The sequence below is a fragment of the Parasteatoda tepidariorum genome, chromosome 10 (assembly GCF_982258835.1).
Source record: "Parasteatoda tepidariorum strain Cologne lab strain chromosome 10, Ptep-v5.0, whole genome shotgun sequence".
NCBI classification, from domain to species: domain Eukaryota; kingdom Metazoa; phylum Arthropoda; class Arachnida; order Araneae; family Theridiidae; genus Parasteatoda; species Parasteatoda tepidariorum.
In genome coordinates, this window is record NC_141764.1 from 81092100 (window position 1) to 81117907 (window position 25808).

The following is a 25808-nucleotide window of genomic DNA, read 5'->3' on the forward strand; positions in this document are numbered from 1 at the left end:
TATAAGAAAAAAATCGTTCGGATGTTGATGCAAAGATTATATATTAGTGATTAAATTATATCATTCTTACAAGAGAAAAAAAAATTGCTCGTAGGGATACGCACTTGGAGAAAAATATTGTTTAATACCCTTTATTTGCCTCAAACTCAGGCTTCCCACATTAATTTGTAATTAAAACTGCGCATAATAATATTTAAAATTTGTAATTATGATAAGTAAAATTAATTATTATTAATAAGTATAATTAATAATGATTATAATTATAGACATTACTTATAATTAATAAAATAAATAAGAATACCATTTAATATTAATGACAATACTACATTGGATCCGTGATGACTCAGTGATTAAAGACACTGGGCCAACATTTTCGTAGGACTGGGGTTCGATCCTCAGTGGCGGCGTGAAGCCTAGAAATTTTGGAGCCTTAAATCCCTCTAAACTCACAATGGGCTTTTGGTAAACGTTTCAGAAAATAAAGCAAGTTCAGTTGCATTTAAAGGGGGAGTACACAGAGATTGATTTAGAATCATTCTAAAATAATAAAAATGTTCGAAGGAAAGTTTAATAAATTTTTTTAATTATATGTTAATGTATTGCTTATACAACCAATCCAATCTAGGCATTCTAACTCGAACTTTAAATAAATTTCCAAACGTATCTTAACTAAAAAATATGGTTAATTTTATACACAAGTTAATTTTATATACCTTAAAATTTTTTATTAGCATTTTGCTTTAAATAATTCCAAATATTTTTTAAAAAAATATATGCAATTAATGGCAATATTTCATAAAAAAACGTATATAATTTTTCTGATTGCAATACATTGTATAAATTATGAAAAGGACATGCACTTATAAAGAATTTCAATTGTATTTTCCATTGTGTTTTTCGAATCAAAATAAAATAACTAAATTCGCTCCTAAAAAAATATCTTTCCAAAAAAAAAAAAAAAAAAAAACGTTAATAGCAGTTTTAAAAATTTTATTTCAACGAATACCATATATTTAAAAAAGAAAAAGAAAACAGTTTTTTATTCCTTAAAATGTTCACAATTGTCTGTGTATACTTAATTTATCGGGGGATCCGTCAAAGGAAATGGGATCTTTTAGGGTTCCATGGTTGAAAAAAGTTAAAAACCACTGGAAAAGAGTAACACTTATACATGAATTTAAAGTACACTGTTAGGAATTTCTCAGAAAAAATAGTTAAATACAATTTTTCTAATTGTTATTTTACCATATTCAAACAAAACAGTCAAATAACAGGGCAATCAAACTGTTAACTGCGAGAAAAAACTTTTATTAATTGTTTTCACCTAATGCGGTTAAACAACCAGAATTACATCGCGCCAACTAAGTTTACCTAATAAATCTACTTAGTTCTTTTCAACAGCATATATATTATAGCAAAGAGGACTAATTTGACTGTCTCAAACCCGATAGAACAGGGGTTCGTGTCTTAGCATTGGCACCACAATATTTCCTACATTCCCTTCAATACATGAAGAGTTTCCAATGTCCTGCCCTCCCCAATGCCCATTACCTAACGAAAAGTTTAGCTATATCCAATTAAATTTATTTTTTACTGTTTTGAAACCGTTCTAATTGTAAATGGTTAAAAGAAAAAGCATAAAGTTTTGTATTCATGGTTTTATAACAATACTAGTTGTAAACGGTTTCAAAACAGTAAAAGTAAAAAAATGTTCCTTACCGTAAACTTTACGGCTAATCGGATGGAAAGACTGCTGCCTGTTAATTTACCACAATTTTAGAATGAAAATTCTAGCAATATATTATGGCACAAGAATAGAATGAGAACAGAACTGAACATTCTTTTTTTTCAAACGCAGCCTTATTAATAATATTCAGCAACATTTAAAATACTGAATCTATGAAATTCTCATTCTGTAAATAAACGATAAGAAAAATCTTTTTGATTTTGGAAACGTTTTCTTAACAATTGTGATAAAAGTATTTCATTTTAGACAACTCAAACGAGTACATATTTTACTTCGAAGTACTTTTATGATTTTTATTGGCCATTTATGGAAATGAAAGCCAAAGTATAGCACAAAATCAAACCATAAGTATGCCACATTTGCGTTTAAATATGATAATTGTTCTGCGTTGGTAGAATATACGAGATATTATCTCGGCTTATAAACGGCCTCATAAATTTTTGCGTTTAGGTTTACCCACACACTATAAGGACGTACATAGAAATGATTCATTTTTATCTGAAAGAAGTAAATATTTTATCCTACACAAGGAATTTAATTGCTAAGAATTTCTAGCATACTTTTGTATTTAAATAAAATTTCTTATTCTGAGAGAAGTTCCGTTTATTGTACTAGTGGATTGATAGTATTAAAACAATGAACTGTTTTTCGTAATTATAATCTTAAACTTATGTTTTACAGTAATTTGAAATGAAAATCATTGAATAATGTTTAGAAAAAAAAAGTTGCGAGATTATTTGAATGCAAATTTCTTATTTTGTTGAGTAGCTACAAGATTATAATTTAATTTAAGTGATATAAATAGTTTGAAATATACCTATTAAAATCAATGAAATTCGAAATAATACTAATTACATACTAATACTAATTAATAAATATAAATAATACTAATTACATACTAATTACATACTAATACTAATTAATAAATATAAATAATACTAATTACAAAATAATGTAAACGTAATAAAAGTTAAATTATAAGCAAAAACAATTTTTGGTTTTCACATATGTTAAATATAATATTTTGAAGAAATAATTTGAAACTATAATAGCTAGAAATCATCAATGCAACAATTTTATTGAAAAGTATAAAATATGTCTTTACATTTTTAGATAAATCTTTATATTTTTGTAATATTTTAAAAACTAGGCATTGTCATAAATGTACGAATTCATGGTATACACTCTGAAAAAAGAGGTATGGTAAGAACTACCTGAATGTGGTAAAATTTAACGTGTTTCTGACTCTACAGGAACAACAAAAAGTTCGGTACCGCTTGTAACTGAAGCGTTTTGATAATGATTTTGGAAAATTCACAATGAAGTAATTTTAACATGATTCCTCAGAGCATGCGTAAAAACCATTTATTCCGTTAAACCTACTTTTCATTTTTATAATTTTTACTAACTAAGAACTATTTTGAAAACCAGAATATTAGTTAACAGTAACCAAATGAACGGAAAAATTACAAATGAATGGTTTAAATATCGTGTATTTCGGTTTTATTAACCAGAGTTGTGTTTTTCTTTCTTTTTACTTTTTTTTCTCGGTAATTTTACCAGAATTCATTTCTTTTTGTGCTGGGTCATTCAGTACGGTGGTTATAAACTTGGAAAAGCGGTAAGAAACGTCTTTAAGATTTAGAATAGAACAGCAACCATGACCGGAAATGTCATCGCACGCAGCTAGGGGAGTTTTACTGTTACGAATTTTCTGTTTGGACACAATTGAACTTCATATAAATTATCCTAATGTCATGTTTTAGTATAATTGTTGTTAAAAATTGCATTTAACACTACCATAAAAACTAATTTATCGAAATTTACTGATTTTTCTATCTAACTGGCGGATTCTGCATCTTTATAACCAAATCAGTAAATTACAACACAACAGCTTCTTCACGGCCTATCTGAATGCAATTTTTGACAATAGTCATTAGAAAACATAAAACTAATGCAAATTCAAGTACATCGAAAGAGCCACTCCATGATAGGAAACCGCACCTAGCGGCGTATGGTGACATTATCGACCTTGGGTTGCTGCGGAATTCTCAATGCTTATGCTGTGCCCTCATTTTATAAGAATGTTTGAAACGATTGTATTGAATCACACTCATTCTCCAGTTATTAAACTTTTTTAATCACTGTAATTTAATTGTTAATCATTTTATACAATAAAGAGGTAAACAAGAGTATAGAAGCAAAAATCAAATTTACTTCATAATTGCATTTCTGTTTCTTTTATGGGTTTTTACCTGAACTCTTAGTGACATATTATAGATCTAATTTTTTTATTGCAAGTATGTTATTCAGGGATTGCGACATCGGAAAGTTCATTTCAGAGGCTCCCAGGGGTTGACATTTCTGAGATGTGACATCAGAGATGTCAAGGGGGTTAGTCTGAAAAAATGAATAGGTATGAAAGGTGATTGTGCCAGACAGATTTTATCCATCAGTCCCTTCGAGACTTCTCTAGCTTGAAATGCCATACACGTCATCAGAACCAGACATAGAAAAGTTGAAAGACGCGCTGCACATGGGGAAAATATGGGGTTGAAGGAAAAATAGAACAATAATGAGTTGGAAACTTAAAACCGCACTGATTTATAATGAGTGACTGTGGTGGAATTTTCTTTCTACATTTACTCTTTTATTTGTTTAAACTTCTGTTGTAAGAATTAAAAGGAAAATGGTAAAAAAATAGAAATATTGATCGTAAATAGAATGAAAGAAGTGAACCAATTTAATTAATCAGAAATGGCAAATTAGCTTGTAAGTAAATAAAAGAAGTTTTAATTGTAGTTGTGGTTGGGAAATTGGCGAACACAAATTTTTCTTATATTGCTTTTATTTATTAGGAAATGTCCATGAAAATTTCTGTTTTTTTTACGTTTACAATTTTTCTTTTAAAACTATTTGATGACGTAAAACTAAAGAAAAATTAATTTAATTGAAAAATTACTAATGTGGGCACTTTAAATATAGTCTACAAACATTCGATTAGTCTAATATATTATTTGCTTGACATTAAATTCAGACTTAGGTGTTAAATGAATATACATAAATTGACATATTGTGTACAATATTACAAATGTTTTACAATGAAATTAATAAATTAACAAAAAGTAATTACACTTATTAATGTACAGTAATTACACTTATTATAAAAGTAATGACACTTATTTTACAAATCATAAATTTATGTTTAATTTTTAACAATTTCTTAACAGTTTTAATTGACAAATTATTTCGTTATTAAATTATGCGCCTCTCAACTATCCAAAAGGAGTAATATCAATTTAAATTCTATTTCTATTTTAATTCCATTTCTATTTTAATTCTATTTTCATTTTAATTCTTTTTTCAATTTAATTCGATTTTCATTTTCATTCTAAAATTTTGAATTTGTTTGTTCAAAGAGAGTTATAGCCTTAAAATAAAGCAATTTTTCTTTTCAAAAAAGTTTATAAATTACCCCTAATGTAAATGTTCGTTATTATTCATAACTGTAATTGATAATACTTCCCGATCGACAATTTATTAAACGTTATGTAATAGATTAATGATGATTACTCTTGTATGAATACGTCAACTAAAACTTAACTTGAATATTAACTAAGTTGCTCAGGATAGTTTGGTATTTAATTCAATCTAAATATCTTCTAAAATGCCTGAAGGCACAATTTGTTTAGTCTAATATATAGTTTTAATACTAATCGTTTATAATCATATAATTTGAAAGTTATAAGAAAACAAGTTTAGGGTTATTAATGTTCATCTAACCATGTTTATAACAAGCGAATATTTTTGGGGTGTTTTTTTCGTATCGTTTCTTTCTTAGAAAATTTTCTTTCTTGGACATTTTACGAAAGAAACAATCGAAAAAGTTTAGCTTACTAAAACTATTGGGATAATATATTTTTAGATTTGAGTTATCTCTACATTTCAAAGGTCAAGGATATAAACCCATCAAAAAAAGTTTTGTTTACTCAGGTAAAGTTATTTTTCATGCCTTCACAAATATTTTGAGAAATTTAAGATTCATTCCAAAAAATCCTCGAAGGAAATTCGTACGTGAAAATACATTTATTAGATAAAAAGTTATTAATGCGTACGCTTTTTTATTTTGTGTTTTATGCTCCTAAATTTTATGTCAAGATAGCATTATAAAAACAATCATGTTTAAGAAACGTAGTTAAAACTGAAAATAAATAAATAAATAAAATGTGACGTCAAGGGAAATGTAAATAAAGAATGCATAAAAATATTTCTATTGTTCATTTTTCCAAATCACAGGTGTGATGTCAGAAAATTGATGCAGCAGGGGTCTTCAAACACTTGCTGTTCGTTTTAGAGTTCGTAATTGGGGTATCCTGCCAGACAAATGTCACCTTTTTTTTAAGTAACCCCAATCAAACACCTGCTGGTGTGAATCTCTCTACTTGCTAAAGCCCCGCCTAGTTAGTTAACTTTTCGAAGATTCAGAATAATTATTCATGATTAAACTGCATAGAGAATAAGAATAATTCAGGAGTTCTGACCGCATGTTTAAGTGACTACACAATGCAAAAGATTGTTCTAAAAAATTCAGCAGAATTATCTATTTAAAATGTTCGAAATCGTTAAGGGATCAATGTTGTGTTTTTGCAATCATTTGTTAAGACTTTCATTTATGCATTTTTCAAATCAAACGAAAAAAAAAGTATCTAAAACGTAACAGAAACGTTTGCAGGTACGTAACAGAAACATTTGCACAAGCGTACTTTCAAAATGTAGTAATTACAAGGTGATCCTCAGGAGCAGAAATTCCGTTTAGACTTTTTCAGGAGATTAAAACTATTTCAAATAATAAGTGGAGCATTTTATGTTCAGTGTCTGTCTACCTTCATTTTTAGTTTACCAGTTTTTGAGCAAATACGAGAATTTCGGGACAGTCAAATGAACAAAATAAAGTATTTCTAGAACAGTTAATAAGTTTTTTCTTTGTTTACCAGTTTTTGAGCAAATACTAGAATTTTGTGACAGTCAAATGAATAAAATAAAGTATTTCTAGAACAGTTAATAAGTTTTTTCTTTGTTTACCAGTTTTTGAGCAAATACTAGAATTTTGTGACAGTCAAATGAACAAAATAAAGTATCTCTAGAACACTTAATAAGCTTTGTTTATTAAATGTTTTTGAGTATGAAATCTTGAGTTCACTTTAAACGTAACAGACTTTTTTTTAAACATGAAATTTAAACTACATGAACATTAACGTTAACGAGATGATAAGTTTGATTTAGGCTGACAAAATCAAAATCGATTATTTTAAGAGGAATAATTATAACTCAAATGCTTATTCAATGCAAATTAAAGTTTTCCGGATATTTACTATCATATTTGAAGCTCAAAGTATTACCAGTTTATATCGAAACTACTAATTGAGTTTAAAATAACTCCTAATTATAGTTAAAAATGCCATAAGCTGAGATCCGAATTCGATTTTAAAATTTTCTCAGAATTGATATCAAAGTTTCTAATAATTGATGTCAAAACTGCTACTTAATAAAGTAAAAAACTAACAACCGTGAAAATAAGAAAACTATTTAATCTAAATAATAAATAAACTACAAATGCTATTGCTTTCGTCTTTAGCATATGAATGAACTATTTTACTAAAATTTTGGCATAATTTTATGATTAAATCTATTTTGACTTGAAAGTTTAAAGAATCATGAACATAACAACTTGTTTTTTTAATCGAATGAACTATTCCAAAAAGATGTTTTCTTACAAGTATTGTGAGAAAAACAGAAGGTTTTCAAAGGTTTTTTGAACTCTTAAAGTACACGACGATGCGGTTCATTCACACACAAAACTGCGTGCTGCATATTAAATAGATATTAAGAACATAAAAATATGTGAATTAATACAGGACAAAGATAATTAAAGTAGTGTTACAAATTATTCTTTAAGCTGTAACGGTGTTATGGTAAGATAGATTGGAATCTGCACCCACTAATAGATGCTTAACGAACCGAATGAATATAAATCTTCGGATTTTCAACGTCCTCAACTTAATTTGAATAATTGTTTGTTGTTCTTAATGCATTGCTTTCAACCGCGATGATGCGTGAATAATATATACTAGCAATTACATTACGAACAGATGGAAATTAAAAATATTTTAAATTCATTTTAGACTATTAAAAATCTCATACAATTTAGTTACAAAATATTTACAATACAATAATTAATGATTTTTAATATAAATTATTAAAAACCCTGGACATGAAAAACGAAATTCGATTGCTTTAAAATTGCACCATACAATATTTTAAAATTCATTCAAATTTACAGTTGAACCGTATTTTCTATCAATTTAAAAACTCATGAAAATATAACTTATTAGAATCTTACGCAATTCGGTTAAGTAAAGCTACAGCCGTTGCGATTACAACTATTGGATGAAAGTAAGTTTGAAGTTTCATACAAAGAAGTTTCATTTCGTACAAAGAAGTTTCATTTCGTTTGAAGTTTCATTTAATCGAAAAGCATGAAGACTTGATGTATGAATCTGGATAGATTTTGAATTTGAATTTGCGTTCTACATTTATTGACTATAGAAATTTTTCTTTTATTTGTGTTCAAAGTATATGCTTCATTTTAAAAACGGAATTACATAGTTGATGAAGGAGCATTATAATAAAAGTTGAGAGTGCATGACGTAGCATCAAGTTTTTTCTTAAACAATAATGTTTTATGGAAGAATTCGAACAATAATTGGTTAACTGAGTATATTTATATTATGGTTTAACGCGAAGTAACACTTTCAATAGTGTAAATAAATAATTTTTATTCGTTTTATTCCTTACACATATCGATAAAGTGATCAAGTTTAAATTAAGCTGTCATTGAAGTGGCAACGTTTCATACAACATCGTAAAAGAATTAACATGGTAGAACGGTTGCATTGATTTTGTATCTGAATTTGTGTTAGATATTTTTTGACTACAGAATTTTTTTTCTTATTAGTGTTCAGAGGATATACTTCATTTTGAAAGCCAAATTACAGAGATGATGGAGGAGCATTATTGTAAAAGATGAGAATGCACTAAGTTGTGTCATATTTCTTATTTAAAGATAATATGAGAAACCTAATTTTACAGTACGAGAGTGTTATTTCGTTCAGTACAATGGTTCAATCGTATAGATGTAAAAAATTTTATAACTGAAAAAAATGTAGCCACGATGCATTGTTGATTTTTAATTCAAGACCCAAAAATCCCTTGATCAGAGTGCAAAATTTTAGACAAGGAAAAAAAATTGAGAAAACATACAATAGATTAACTTTTATAAGATAAAGGATAAGAATTCAATGCTTAATATTTTAATACTTCAAAAAATGCACCCTGTATCATCGAAAAAAACACGCATAAATTTTTAAAATTCTCAAAAATTAACTCAAAGTTCTTTAACTATGGGAAACGCTTTCTGAAAAGTTTAAATAAACTCTCATTGTAGAGTTAAAACAAATGCTCCTGCATGAATGAATTGTGCGTGAAAAGAATGCAAAACAGGAAGATCGCTGCTCGAGCATTCAACTGGTAAAATAATCAAGATAAAGATAATCAACGACTCTTAAATTTTTGTCTGACAAGAAAATTATGCGAGCAGTTTCTCGGCTGTTCTATTGGTATTATTTTAATATATATATAACTTTTCATTAAGCATAATTCTAAAAAAATCACTTCAAAAAATCCATTAAATTTCGATAAACGGCACCCAAACTGATTTGTGATACAGAATATTTTAATCTATATCGAGTCAAGAGTTTTAAACTTAATGAATATCTTCTCCTTTGATGACACATCAACAAATGAAAAGACTTTGATTTATAAAGGTAAATAAATATTAAAGTACATAAGCAACTCAATTCAGTCACGTATGTACCCGAACTAAGGGATACTCATTCATCACTCAAAGCACATAAATCATCCTGTCAAAAAAAGTAAAATTTGTTGTGATAATTACTTTCCTCTTCATCATCATTGCTTAGTTCACATATTAAATCTCACAAATATAACATTTAATATTGATTGCAGGTAAAGCGATGGCTACTTAACTGTGGCGTTGTTTGAATATTTTATTTCGTCTGTCTGGTTACTTTATGTCTACGAAGATGATAAGAGATTTACAACTATTTGAAAGTCCTGCGAGTAAATTATTCCTGATAGATGAAGCTGTTAAACTTGATTGATGCACATTTGAAATAATTCATCCAAAATCTACTGATTAACCATTCCATATGGTTCGTAAAATCTTCGAAAGATTGATGGTAATTTAGGTGTATGACAATTTGGAGGATGATTTGCATATTTAAAAGCTATTAAATTGGCACTTGTATCAAAAGAATTGGCAAGTTTTGGATAAAGAAAACCAGTTTTTATTTTGAATCGTGATCGGGTATAAATATGATTGATAAAATGATAAAAAAATATTGGCTGGGGAAAAAATGATTGGCAAAAAGATGCTCAATTCTAGAATCAACATCACAAATTATAAAGCTAGTTTTATTACTATCTTTGCAGTCCGCCTATCTGATTTAAAGTAATTTTTTCTAACTTTGTAAAATTTTAATATAGTTAATATACTTGTGTTAATTGATAATTTTGAGATTAAAACACAAATTTAGGGAAAAAAAATCAAAAATATTTCCATAGCAAAATGTAAAATACTTCAGTTTTAGCATTTTGAGGACAATGCTTATTGTTGAATTAAGCCATAAATGTAGCATGAAATTTTAGCATTAAGTTACTGATTAATTTTAATGAAGACACTAATTTTGTCATCATATTTTTTAGGTGAATGACAATAAAGTTTCTTATAATTATTAAAAGATATTAAACATTTACTTATTCTTGTATTAAGCCATAGATCTTACGTGACATAAAGCCACTGATTAAACATGGTAAGATGCTACAAAATAGTTTTGACGAATACTTACCTTCAGCTTTCTCGGACGAATGACTGATAGTTCTATTAAATGTATCGTTTTTATTTTCTTCAGAGGAGCGCAACAGAGGTTTCACACACCTCTCATAAAAGTCCTCGTTATGTGGGCCTTTGTAAGTGTGACACGAATCACAAATGGTGTCTTTAGACGCAGTGCACTTGTGGGCCACATAAAGTCCGGGCCCACATCGTGAACATGGATAACAAGCCTTCAGTGAAGAATAATGTCCGGAATAATGGTCTGGCGCGCAAGCTATGCACACAGTGTCGTGATGTCTATTGCAGTGGCGTTCCACTCCAAATCCAGGAGGGCAGTGGTAGCAGTCATCTAAGCTTTGTGTCCGTCGGCGATGTGCATGTCTTGCCATGACGAACTGAAAAATAATAATGTTTAAATTAGTAAATTCTTAAATAAAGGTAGGGTATACTTTGTGATGCATATGAATGAGACTTAACAGCATGAACAATGCGCAAAAAATAACAGACAAATGGATATCTTGTTCACAGAACCAGAACTAGATGTTCATTTTTGCACTGTTATTTGTGCTTTATGCTCAGTAAATTGCACATGTATAGTGAATAATGTCTAAAATTTTAAACCTGATTCTGGAAAGTGTAAAATAGAGTAAAAACATTTGGGACACTGGTGAATTTGTCTAAAATAAATAGTATTTTTCGTTTGCGTCATCTCTTGCCTCAATTAAGGTAATTCAACACAATACTCAATACAGTGGATAGATTTAAGTACATGCTTTTAAAAAATTATGTGATAAAAAGATGTTTTATGACATTACTTTTATTTTCAATATAAGTTCTTAATTTAGTATAGAATCTTTTTAAGATTCTATACAATATATTTATCAACAGTTAAGTTAAACTTCAAAGCTACATATTTTAAGTAGTAGTTAGTGTCAATAATACGATGCAATTAAGAAATTAATATTATCATGAATGTGAAATAATGGCACGAAACTATATATTTGTAAATAACTAACTGATTTTTCTATATCTTTTAAAGCTAGGTTTTAGGTTTTTTACAAACTCTATAAAATGTCTCTGTTTTTTACTAATCTCTTTATGATTTCCGTTATCTGTCACACTAATTTCTTTGTTATTAATTCTTGATTTACAAATTTCTTTATTCTGTTGTTTGTTTCTTGTCTTGATAAGTACTAAGAGCCTGTTTGACGGCGTATTAAAAAGTGAATTAATCTAATAAAGCGCTCTTCAAAACTGACTAATACGCATATTAAAAAACACCATAAAAATATTTAATGTAATTAAAAAAAATAGAAAATATTTATGGACATTTAAAAGCAAAAATTTTAAAATCATTTAACGTTTCTTACATTTCAATTTCGCTAACGTTTTAACAGTAGCTTGAAGCTCCTACTTCATAACACTAAACAGATGTTGTCTTGTCATTTTACAATCAAATAACACATATTACTGTTAAATGAAGTGAGTAATTCGTGTCGTATGTCTAGATAACTACATGCTTGATGGCAAATTGAAAGGATAAAAAAAAATGATCATTAGAAAAACAAGAGATGGAAAAAAAAACTGAAACAAAATAGCATAAAAAAAATGGGCAATGGACCGTGAAAACGTGGGTCGGGCAGCCTGCAAAGCACCTAACATGTGGGTGAATAGGTTTTTCCGGTACTCCTTCAGCTACGCTCTAATGGGGACGCTGCAGCATCAACAAAAAAAAAAAAATGTATATTCGAAACAAATTGTTGTAATATGGTAAATGATTAATTAAGCTGTAGAATTTTTTTCAAGCTCTTCCTGGATAGTTTGGAGGAAATATACATATATATTGGATAAAAGCTGCCTTTTAAAGTCACATTTTGACTGGTGGAATAATTAACGAAATAAAGAGAAAAGAAAACTTTTTGTATGTATAATAGACAGGTATGCGTTTATATGTTTCCTCATGCGTTGTTATTTTATGTTACTCACTCCAATTTCTTTGATAACTGTATTTTATATTTTTCATAAAAATTAAAATATAATTTTTCTTTAAAAATATAAACAAAATTATTATAGCTATTAATTATATCTTTAATGTAAAAACATTGAGTATAATTCTTCAAGTAAATATATTTGTAATTTATATTTACTTGTATTAAAAATATTAATAATATTAAAATGTAAAACTTTTTTTATACTATTAAAAATAATTAAATAGAACTTTATAAAATAATCAACAAAATAAGTTCAAATGTAACAGTGAAACAAACAGAAGAACCAACTGAATTTGTTTTATTTCTCATAGTTTTATACGATTCTCTTATTCTGCTTAATTTTCTTCACATTATTAAATTTGTATTCACGATACAGAAATAAAATAATTTTGGATGGATAATTTTACCACCTTTTTCATGATAGATATTAAAAATGATGTTTTCGAATTTTGACAACAGTTTTAAATGTAATATCAAAGGCAGTGATTATGGAGAGTATGAAACTTTCCCTTAGAGTAAAAACTCTCTTTTTATATCCTTAACTTTTTTAAAGAAATTTTATTTGCCACGTAAAAGAACAATAAATTTGGTGTTTTAACATGCACTGTTAGAAATTTCTCGAAAAAATAGTTAAATAACAATTTACTTAATTGTTATTTTACTATATACGAACAAAAAAGCCAAACAACCTTAAAAAAGATGGTTTTCAAACTATTGACTGTGAGAAAAACCGTTTATTAACTGCTTTCCCCTAATACGGTTAAGCAACCAGAATTTTATCACCCCAACTAAGCCCATCTAATGAATTCACATAGTTCATTGTATCTGAGTACATATTATAGCCGAAAGGGCTAATCTGTCACTCTCTTGGCTGACGCAACAAGGGTTTCAGTCCCAGCGTTGACACCACAATATTTCTTCCATTTCCTTCAACGCTTGAAGATTTTCCAGAGTCCTGCATTTTCCAATACCCGTTACTTAACGAAAAGCCTAGCTCTAAAGATCAGTTAAATTGCTGTTCGACGGTTTTGAAGCCATACTAGTTGTAAATTGTTAAGAAAACCATATAGTTTTTTCATTCATGGTTTTACAACTATGCTTTTAATAAACGGTTACAAAACCGTAAAGGTAAAAAATGTTCCTTACCGTAAACTTTACGGTCAATTGGATGGCCAGATTGTTGCCGGTTATTTTACCATAATTTTAAAATGAAAATTCTAACAGTGACATACCTAAATTATAAATAAAACCAGTAATATTTATTCTTAAATCAAAATAGCAGGTAAATCTACGAAATGGTTATTTGCGCAACTTATAATTGCTAATATTGACGTGTGCTTTTATCGACATTTGTGTTTCAACAATAAATATTTCCTCTTTCAAACGATTTCTAAAACCGATTCACTAGAAGGAAAAATTAAATTGCATCAAGGTATCTGTAAGTTCATAAGTATTAGCACTGATGCACTTTACCGTAACCTTCAACATCAGTATATGCCCCGTGGTTACAGTCCATAAATCTTTATAAGCAGCATACAGTCACGCATTGTAATGTCTATCAACAATCGGCAATATTTGCATACGCTGGCGTGACGGGATGCCTTAAGAAAAATGGCACCCAACGTAAGATTGACTTTAAGAATTTTTAAATAAATATGTCGTCAATACTCACAGTAGGTAATATGTGTGCGTGATTATTGTCAACGGCCCGTTAATTTTGAATCGGCCAATATTTCCATAATCACGCCGCTACAATGTATCCTTTTCCCAGTTAACTCGAAAATATTTGTCTTTTTTTTTATTGGCTCCTATTACACTATTGCTTATTTAAGTATATATGTGTGTCTAGGGTTAAACAATTGAAGGACAGTAATAATCACGACATGAAAATTTGAGTTGAAGGCCGTATTTAAATGAAATACCTGAGATTTCAGTTTTTAGTTATGAAGTATAATCACTGAAAGCTGATTTGTAAATTTAAGATAATCCTATAATTGATCATGGAAAGTATTATGTTGTACAGTTATAATTATTTGAATATAATCGTTTTGACAATAACGGAGTTAATATTTAGCTGAGGCATAGTTTTACACGCAGTTGTATGCAAGCAATGTTTATGCAATTAATTTCATTTAAAGAAAGGCTGTTATTGTTATTTTTGAATGAAACTTCACACGCAAGAAAATTATCGTGGGATTCTCAAATATAAAAAATATATATCAGAAAACTTTCAAATTAATAATTGTTTCAATTTCGTAAGCATTGTATACAGAGAATTATAATGTTTTTTAAATAATTCTTTCAAAAAAGAAATAAACAAAAGAGTATATTTTAAAATTCAATTGCAAGCCATAAAATAAATAAATAAAAAAGTTGAGCCCAAATAAAAAGCTTAAAAAAAGATGGAAATAAGTAAATGCGTAAATGTTAACGAAATAGCTGAAATAAATAAATCATAGATGATTATTCTATTCTGTCATTTTACAAATTTACTATTCTGGAATTCACAAACAAATTTGAGCCTAACAATTTAGATATTGTTGGTTATTGAAATAGATTATTCTGATGTAGATTATTCTAATTTTAAAAAACTAACATGTCGCAGATATTTACATCTAAAACTGATCTGAAGCGTTTTATAAGCTTTGAAAATTTATTTTAACTATTTCATTCATATCAAAATTTAAATCGAAACATTTTATCTTATTTTCTAATTAATTTGAAACAATATATCTACGTTAAATAAATGTTTAACAAAAAAAAAAAAAATGTTTGAGAGATTAGTTCAGAAAAAGATATTAGAATTTTAATTCTAGTTCTAATTCGGTGATGGAAAAAAAAGCAAACAAGTTGACGTTTAATAATATTAGTCAGAAAATGTCAATGAATTTCAACTCGATACATAAAAAAAAAATACTTATCAAAACTCAAGCATGAGAAAAAAACAAACAAGTAAGGATTTAACTTCAAAATTGTAGTATGGATTAGTTCTGAAAAACCGTAGGAATTTAAATTTTACATTAAAAGAATATTTATCAAAATTCAATGATGGCAGAAGCAAACAACCAAGAATTAAGATCATTTTAATTAGGCTGAATATCAGCTTCTATGAGAAACAGTCAATCTAAAACATCATTTTGTGAAGTACGGACAGAAAAACTGCGCATGCGTGACTGCAATAACCAATTAACTGTCACTCCAACTGATATAATAAAGAAAAGGTTGAAGGGGCAGATAGTACTCAACAATGGATATCAAACTGTCTTTTGCTTCAGTGCTTTCCCTTAGAATACGAAACAAGTTAAATTTGAAACTCGATTATTGTGTTTGGTAGAAATTCATTTGATGCATTCAAATTAAATACATATAAAAAAAATTTAACGGCCTATAAGATTTACCAATTTATGTAAAGCACATACACTCTGAGATAAAAAAAATTAAGCCGTAAAAACTATTATAACGTGGGAATTTGTTATATAAAGTTCAAGTTGATTCGTACACTGTAAAAATTCTGGATCAAATTGCAATCTGAAGTACCTGCACTTCGGGTGCATCATCCGTAAAATCCATTTTACCGTAAAATCTATTTCTATTGTAAAATGTTATAACGTAAATTTTACAGAAATATTTATGTAATTAGAGTGATTCAGTAATTTTACGGAAATTATCAATGTAAATATTGCGGTTTATCAGATGTTTTGTTTTGTGACATGTTCCGGAAAAAATGGATTTTACTGTAAAAAGTACTAGCAATCTACCAGTATTTTCTTTATCGTAATTTGATTTCAAATTTTTTTCAGTGTAATAGTAACGTGTAATATTAAAGAGTACTATGCAGTTATAACGATTTAAAAGTCCATTAGATCTTGTATTTGTTTTAATATTTATACAAAGTTAACGCCCATAAAAGCTACTTAGATTGCCTTTTATCGTAAAAGGTAAAAAAAGTTACGTTGTTAAAATTTTTTTTAAGCTAGCGATTTATTGACAACTTGTTTTTGGAATTGATTTCTCTTTTTTAAATTTTCGAAATAGTTTTTCCATTTTGATTATAAGATTTTGTTTTTCAATTTTAAAATTTCAAAATCGTTTTTTTGCATTTAACATCAAATTTTTTGAATCGTATTCACAGGATTTTGAATAAAATAGTTTGATAGAAAATTAAGATCAATAAACAATATTTAGTTAAGAATACATTTATAAATTTCTGATTGCTATTGTTTTTAAAAGCAATTTTAGTTTTATTTCTTACGGAAAATACCAATATTTAATTTTTCATCTCAACTTCGCGCTAAAAAAAACTATCTTAAAGAGCAGAGTGAGAAGTTTAAGTGGAGAAGTTTTATGTGACTCAATTTTCACGCTGATTCGATTTTAACATATAATATTCTTTTACCCTTATGGGCGAGGCGACACAACCTCCACCTGATTTATCGAAGGTCTTTGTTATGTCCTCCTATTTCACCTTGCAGGTAAGAAGAGAAGATGATAAAAATGATGGTACACTTTCAAGGAAGAAAAGGCCCGATGTCGTAAAGTAGTCAAACTACAAGATGGGAAAAGCGAAAAGAGGCGCCTTTTTACAACCTAAGTTCTATCCAAGACCTCTTCAATAAATATTATTACAGCACCATGTCTACAGTCATTTTATTGAATGCTCATAATGAGCACTAAGTGCTTTACCAATTGTCGTTATTCTGTATATATGTACATAAGTTTTCACTCCTGTTTAACAATGGCTGACAAGAAAATTGCTTATGGCTAAGAATTGAAAGCGCGCACTTGACTTTGTGTGGGCCATTTTCTTGGCGGTGAATTGTTAATGTTTCTTAAGCTCCATTAAGAATTAGATTTTTATTTTTTGAGTTCAGGCTAGAGAGATAATTTCGTTAGTTATGCATTCTTTACAAAGTTGTAAAATATTCTTTGTAGATAACGAAAGAAGAGAATATTTATTGTTGTGTAAAGGAGTGGTCCAATTAGCTCGTGAGAAGAAGGAGGTGAATTTAGTGTTGCTCTACTGAGAAAATGTCATTAAAGATAGCCAATTAACATGGTTTTTCGAAACTCTGTCGCCAAGCAAAATAAAAAATGTCATATTTCAAGTGCTTTGCACTCAAAGTAAAGCGGTGGTTTAGTTGACTGCAATAATAGCATACACTAATAAACAATTTTAAAATTTATTTCAAGTATAATTTAAATACCAAAAATAGTTAATTTTAGTTTTACGACTGATTTTTTTTAAAATCACGTCATGAACCAAATTATTTTTTTTTACTGAAACATTGGCAAGTAAAAAGGCTTTGGAAATTAGTAAATGTAAAAAAATAAAAGTAGACTTGCATGTACTATTTTAGTTTCATTCGTATGCAATTGAAAGTAAACAAATTAAGTCTTATTATTCAATTAATAGGAGAATAAAAATAATATGATTTTTTGTCACTCCATAGTTTAAAAACAATTTTCTAATAAAATATAAACATATCTTAAATATATTCAAACAACATTACAAATATAAAATTAAATAAAATATTTCTGAATTCCGTTTATATACCTGTTCAACATGAAAAAGGGTTGTGGTATTTTTTTGCTTAACTTTATGGAAATATCCTTAACAGAAAACTAACTCTAAGAAAGATATGAATTTTTCACGTCTGTGCTAAAATAGAAGATAAAAAAAATAATAATAATTTGATATAGAGGAATACTGATTTTTGAAATTCATATATTCCAAGCAAGGAATGAATTACCAACAATAATACTCATGCATTTTTGCATCATAATGCATCAACAAATATATTTCCCCCCTTTTTTTCCCGCATCAGCGCATCACTTTTTAAAACAAAGCCCGAAAATTTTCATCACTCGCAGAGAAAACAATGAAATGATAGTTGTCTTGCTACCAAAACTTATGAACATACGCCCGTAAATCTTACTGATAATGACGCATTTATAAGATAATGCGATTATTCTCGGCTATCAAAATCTCCCCACAAAGAATGTACTTCAAATATTGCTTTTGCAAGGTGTCTCACACACGTAAGAAAGCAAAACTATTCCACAAAAGGAATTTTTTCAAAAAAAAAAAAGTATTTTTTGATGGGCATTCTTATAGTGTCACATAAACTATTCCCCATTTTACAATTCTGCCATTATGTAAAGAAGAAAATGTGGATTCAGACTGGCTGTGTTAAAAATATTCCATAAATATCGTCTGCTCGTAACTGAAAAATATTCAATAAATATCGCCTGCTCGTAACAGAAAAATATTCCATAAATATCGTCTGTTTGTATCTGACGAAGTATAACATTTTATGGCGTATAATGCACATATCAAAATTGATGTTTCATAGAATTGATGTTGTTAAAGATTTAAGATATATCTTACTTTTTCTGTAATTTTGACTATTGTTTAATCTTGTCAAAGTATTACAAAATCTAAACAAGTTTGTGAAATAATGTGCCATGAAATTGCTGCTTCACTTTTAAAATATATGATTTATTTGTCTGGGATACAATTGACTTCATATTGTAAAATATTTTGATATTGTGTTGTGTTATAACACTTAAGGAGAATTTGTTGAAATATATTCGTAGTGAAAATTTTTAAAAAATTATTTAATGTTATTTTTAAGCCTTACGAAGTGTATTAGTTCTGAGTAATTTTCAAGACATACTACATGATCCTAATTAAGTTTTTCATTTTAAAAAATAACTGTACTCTCAAATCAAATAATTAAACAAAAATAAAGATATAATAAAAATTAAGAAATAAAAATAAAGAAATATAAAATTATATATTAACAGAGAACACCATAGTGATAGAATGAAAAAGAAGACCCTTTCTCAATGAATTTTGTACAATATTTACATTTGTGCATAACATTAATTATTAAAGAGAACTAATGTTTTGTTATACTATAGCTAAACATAGGGGAAAACATTTTTAAGGATGTTGCTTTCTAATGCTTAAGATATAGGGTATTCATACTTCTCAAAGAATCTGTTTAAATGTGCACGACTTATTGGATTGGTCATTTAAATGGTGCTAACAAAAGTCTTTTTTAATTTATAACTGAGATTGAATATTTAAAAGCAATCATAATAATCTGCTTTTTTTAATTATTAGTCTAAAAAAAAGCTCTTATTCTTCCTTTAAATTTCTTATTTTAGACAAAGCACGTATAATTTTTTCTATGAATTATGCTAATCATTTATGTTTTAATAATATTCATATTTATTATACATATAATAAAATCAGCAATAATTGCAAGTGGTTTAAAATTGAAAGCTAATTTTAACATTTGTTTAGAAAATAAAATAAAAAATTTTTTTCCTTATAAATCTTAACATTAATCAGACAGCGGCTTTAATGTAAAGATCATATGCAAACACTCATTTATTAAATGGATAAGTATATGCATGTTGAAATTAAAGAAAGCAGGCCAATTTGTGGCAGGATAGATGCACCAATAAGCTTTTCCTGCAGAATTTGTGTAATATTGCACCTTATCTTTTACTTATGACAGCGTCAAGTATAGCTCAAAGGTCCTTTGATAAGGTAAAAAGCTTTTATCTTGGACAGATGGTTAAAACTTGATGACTAAACAAACACTCAAGCTGTTAACACCTGTACACTAACAAAATTTTAAGAAAAATCAATTTCCGCATTTTTCTTCCTTAAACTTTGTTTGTAGTTTAATATTTTGGTATGACAAAATAAAATTTATAGTATGTTCGAAATGAAACTTTTGATCTTTTAATTAACTACTTAAAAACATAATTTTTTCATCGTTTGTAAATAATTAAACAGTGGTTTTATCCCCTAATACATTGAAAAAAATTCGTTAAAAATTATCGGCACTCAGGGGGACAGTACATTTACCGTAATTTTTACAGTGATATTTACACTAAAATCACTGTAATTAAATAAATATTACTGTAAAAATTACGGTATAAAATTTTATATTTTTATAACGTAAATAATTACGAATGTTGCACTCAAGGTGCCAGTAGTTTTTTCGTAAATTAATATTATAATAATTGATAGTATTAATAATTGATAGTATTGAAATTAATGGATCAAGCGCAATTTGTTAAAATCTAAGACCAACGTACTAATTTATTATCAGTATCCACTAAATGCTCAACATGCTGATAATTTTATTGATCCTCAATTGATTTTATAAAATTTTTTTTCAACATTTGAATTTTTATTTAATTGTTTTAGGGGTTATTGTTTTATCTTTTAAAAGACTTTACAAACTCAAACTTATTCATTAAATTTGTTAAAATTTTTCAACAGCGTGTTTTATAGTTTTGTTCATTAAGACACTAATTGGTTAAATTCATAAAAATTCTGGTAGTAATTATGAAAACAGTCAAGTAACATTAGTGAACATTTATATTATATATGCATTATACCTGCTAATAATTTGTTATACCTATGTGTTAACTTTTGTAAACATTCATTATACATATGTATCCTTATCTGTGAACACAATACGCATGTATAATTTTTTGTTTTGGTAAAATAACAGCTCCACAAATAACAACAAAATTAACAGGCTGAATCACCAAAATCTATGTCACTGACATCTAATGTTTTCCTCCTCCGAATTCCCAGCACGAAGTTATCTGCATAATTTATGGTCCCACGGCTATACACCGTTTCCAAATTGATTTTTAATTTCGAACTGATAAGAAACACTTTATCGCGGTGACTTAAAAAAGGAAGCCACCCCAAGTCACTCACCACACAGAAAAATCGACTCTGTCAATGACCGTATCCATCCTTATCCAATGATTCTATTGTGTTTTACAGGACAAAAAAAGGGATGATGGTAAAAACAGAAACAAGAAGGCAAGAGGTAGGGAGGAGACGTCAACGTAGTTCCGGAGACACAATCCCCTTTCCTTCAACCCTTTGGTACCCAGACCACGTACTGCACTTGTAGACAAGCATTAATGAAAACTTTGTATGTAGAAGTCCAGGTTAAATTGTGCATGAAAGAATAGGGTGGAATATACAGGCCCCTTCGAGTAAGATGCTGCTGAAGCAAGTGAACTCGAATCTTAGTTTGATATCGCCATTCGCGTACTCTGTTCATTTTCATCCTCATCAGTAAAGGATGGTAAAAAAGACGACCCGTTTCCCCCTTGTCATCATCATCACCAATTCTGGTCTCGTCCTCAAGATAAAAGCTCGATTTGGTGATTACGTCTTAGCAATAATTTGTAAAGTTGTAAGAACAGATAACCATTACGTGATCGAGTTCCACGCTGTAGTATCTGGGGTCCCAGGAAGTTTTTTTGCGCTGCAAATCAATTCTATTAAGGTCCATTTTTCTTCTCTCTGAGTTTTTCAAATTATAAATCACTCTTTTTTTGGGGACCTTTTTAAGATTATTTGTAGCGTGACAAAGTGGACTAGCATTGCTGTTTTTTGCTGACGTCTCTTAAATAAATTCTTTGCCTTCTCTTTTACCTCAAATTAGCACTTACGTTGTCGCTGCTTTCATGAACTCTTCTAATACATCATAGATAAGTTAGGAAACATTTTGCACTGTCATGTATATGATATTTGCCTTCTATGTATCATAAATTTCAGGAGATTTCAGATCTTCTATTTTATGACACCCATTTATGCAAAAGAAAATTTAGTATTTATTAGAGCAGCTTAGCTGCTAATAAATACTAAATATTCCTTTTTTTTAATTAATAACTATGTTTACAAACATTATGTTTTTAGATTATGACGATAGAAGTATTTAAATATTTCAGATGCTATTTTTAACGTGTACTTTCCTAACATACCACATGCTGTTAAATATTTTAAGCCAGTTAACAAGTTGAATTTTCATATTTTTTACTCAATACTTATTACAATGCATTACCACATAACTTGTTTAAATTTTTGCATCAACTCCTGTCACTTTTAAGAATTCCTTTCGCTAAGACTAGGTTTATTAATTCTCTAAAAGTAGATGCTTTAATGCATATATAATAAATTAACGGTTTTTAAATATCTAAAATTCTCTTTCGCTTCTAGTTAACTATCCCGTTACTGAAATTATATCAAGGTATTTTGAACCATAATATAGTACAAACTTGCTGCAACCTTATTGTGGTGTATAATTGGTGTCATGGTATCTTGCAATAAAGAGTAATAAGGTTTAATTTGCACCAAGATATTGCGCGTTTTGAATTTGACGACATATTGAAGTTGCAGCAAATTCGATTGATAATATGGTTTGATGTAAACTAATGAATTTTTAACGGCGTGCAATATAAAGTTCAATAACACATCTGAGGTCAATCGGCTTTTACCCTAATACCAAAAACCAAGGACAAGCCACTAGGTTTCAGGTTAATAACAAAACCAAGGGCAAGTCACCAGCATTTAAATTAATAAAAAAAAAAACCAAGGACAAGTCACCAGGTCTCAGGTGAAAGTACTTTGAATTAGTTTATGGTTCAACCACCCCCACCTTTTATTCTATAGCGGGACGGCTGTTTACTCTCACCTCCCTCACTCTCTCAGGAAAAAGTAAACAACTATCCAAATAAACAAACTTGGGACGAATTTTATCGCCAGTTTTCCGCATAAGAAGGCAAGCTACATCTTTCGCTTTCGAGACGAATTGGAAAAAAAAAAATACTGTTAAGTCCTGAGCACCTTTTGTGTACATTTGCAGATTTCAACAGAAATGAATGGTAGGGGGGAGATGAAATAAAAGTCTAGCAATATCCCCCTCTTTTAAAAGCGGTAAGTAAAAAAAAAGAAAGGGAAATATACCGGTCCACCCACCTGGATATAACAGAAACGAAACTTTTTGTCCCTCCACCCTATACGGTTCTTTACGCGGGGGTACGATGCATAAAGAGAGTATAACCTCATGTTACAGTACCATCACCTTTCGCTTTTCTTGTAAGGACAGATGCTTCATCACCAGGTAATCCCCCCCTCCTCATCCATTTTACCTTCTCAACATCAGAAGTAACTAACTGTAAACGGAAAAGACCATATGCCGTTACATTAAGTGGCGTCTGGCACGCGCTCGTTTTGAAAAGATGCAGATTTTTGGTTAAAGAACGATTGTTATTCGTTCGGGTAGGCGTCTGGCAAAAAGATTTTGGGCGACCGGGTTATGATGGGGGGATTTCAGCTGGCATGTGAGAGGGGGGGAGGGATAATTTTTTCAGAATTCTCCTTAAAACTTTCTGTTTCCCCGATATACCTTTTTTTCCAGTTCCCTTCCTTGTAGTATTTCGTTCCATAAAAGGAAACGGATGGTTTTATTTCATTAAAAACGAGGTTGAGAGGGAATCTGGTAGGAGAAGACGACTTCTGCCACTTACTTCCTTGCAATTAGAATAGAACACGCGACAGGAAGAATGTTCGACGGATGACAGGATACAGAAGGATTGGTTAACAATTCAATTACATTTCAGTGCAGAAGCCTGCACACGTTGGAATTTACAATGAAAAAAAAAATGTTCGCAACCCCGTTAAGAAAAAGAGCGCGATTTCTTACGAAATATATGAAACTGACGAAAACTATAAAATAAGTATTGTGATATTTTCACGCGGAGAAAAGAAATACTGGTAAAATTATCGCACTGCATGGTAATGACATTTCTGATTTAAAAAAAAAATCAAACCATAATTCTGGTTAATAAAACCAAAATATACTGTATTTAAACCATTCATTTGGTAACTTTTCCGTTCCTTAATTGTATCACTTATTATGAAAGCATATTTTGTAGTAATTTTATTAAAATCATTATCAAAGCACCTCGGTAAAAATTACTGATTTTTATGGTGTCCTTATTGAGTCAGAAGCACGGTAAATTTTACTATTTTCTGATAGTTTTGACTATATATTTTTTTTTCGTAGTGCAGTGTAGCCAAGATACTTCTCAGGCAAGTAGAGAATAGCTACTAATAAGGTGATGCATTAAAATACAATCTGCATTCCTCATAATATTTATGGTTTTTCCAGCATAATATTATGGTTATCTCTAGCGATTTTCCTCCATTGATATGGATGCTCTTAAGTGCTTTTTTATCAAATGCACACATAAAGTTTAAGACAATTTTACAGCATGCAGATAATATTTCAGGAATCTTGTGTAATTTAAGATGCATGCACAACTTTTAAAGAGATTGCATTAAAATTACCTTACGCTGCACATCAATTATTCAAAAGTAAAATGCAAAAATAAATTTTTCTTCGAATATAGTTTTTAATTTTTTTCTTCAAGCGATTATTTTTTCTTTGAATTAGGAGTAGCAGAAAAAAAAACTCTGCGTTATTTATTTGGGTTGTTTCATGGAAGCAAAGTACCTAGATCGTGGCGTTAAAAACTTCAGAAAACGATTCCTAGAAAGACGACATTTGCTTAAAAAAAATAATAAATTAGAAAACGATTATCTAAAGTGGAGTTTCTTAAACAGTAGGTTGCGATGCCAATCGGGTCGAGAAACTTGCAGCTGGAACGCCAAAGATATAATCAATTTCTATATTTCTTTAATTTATTATAATACTTTTGCATTTATCAAATATTTTTACACGATGTATCTGGAAATAACTAAAATAATGCAGATCAAAAAAACTAAAAAAAAAAAACCAAAGTGATTTAAAGTGTTTTCTTTTTTTAATAATAGAAACGTTCCAAGTTTATGGGGTTCCATAAAATTTTCGTAAATAGTCTGAAGTCTTTACACCAAACGTTTAAGAAATCCTGATCTAAGGAATGACATTGATAAAAAAAATTGCTCAGGAAATTGCGTTTTTTTTCCTTTTAAAATGTTACTTTTTGATTAAAAAGAGGGTAGAATATAATTTAAAATTAAAATTTAAAAAACAATTTCCCGGAAAAAGGACAGTTATATACAAACTCACTTTACAATTTATGATCAGTATCTCTCTGTAATTTATTGTTATTACTGATAAATAAAAATAAATCTGAAAATTGGAAAAGGATTTTCCGAAGGACAAAACTAAGAATGACATCTCAAAAAAATTTAAGTTCGTTTTTTCCTTGAGTAATATTTTTTAAGTAAAACCATATTTTAGAGAAAACAAACTAA

The 25808-nt window shown here is 28.9% G+C and overlaps 1 protein-coding gene across 1 annotated transcript in view; it reads right to left on the reverse strand.

Annotated features, from left to right (window-relative positions):
- LOC107456427 (uncharacterized) overlaps positions 1-25808 on the reverse strand; it is a 45643-nt gene that overhangs the window by 14357 nt on the left and 5478 nt on the right. Inside the window, exon 2 of the mRNA XM_043051250.3 lies at positions 10735-11116. Coding sequence (XP_042907184.2) covers positions 10735-11116 — 382 coding nt within the window. The remainder of the gene's footprint in view (positions 1-10734; positions 11117-25808) is intronic.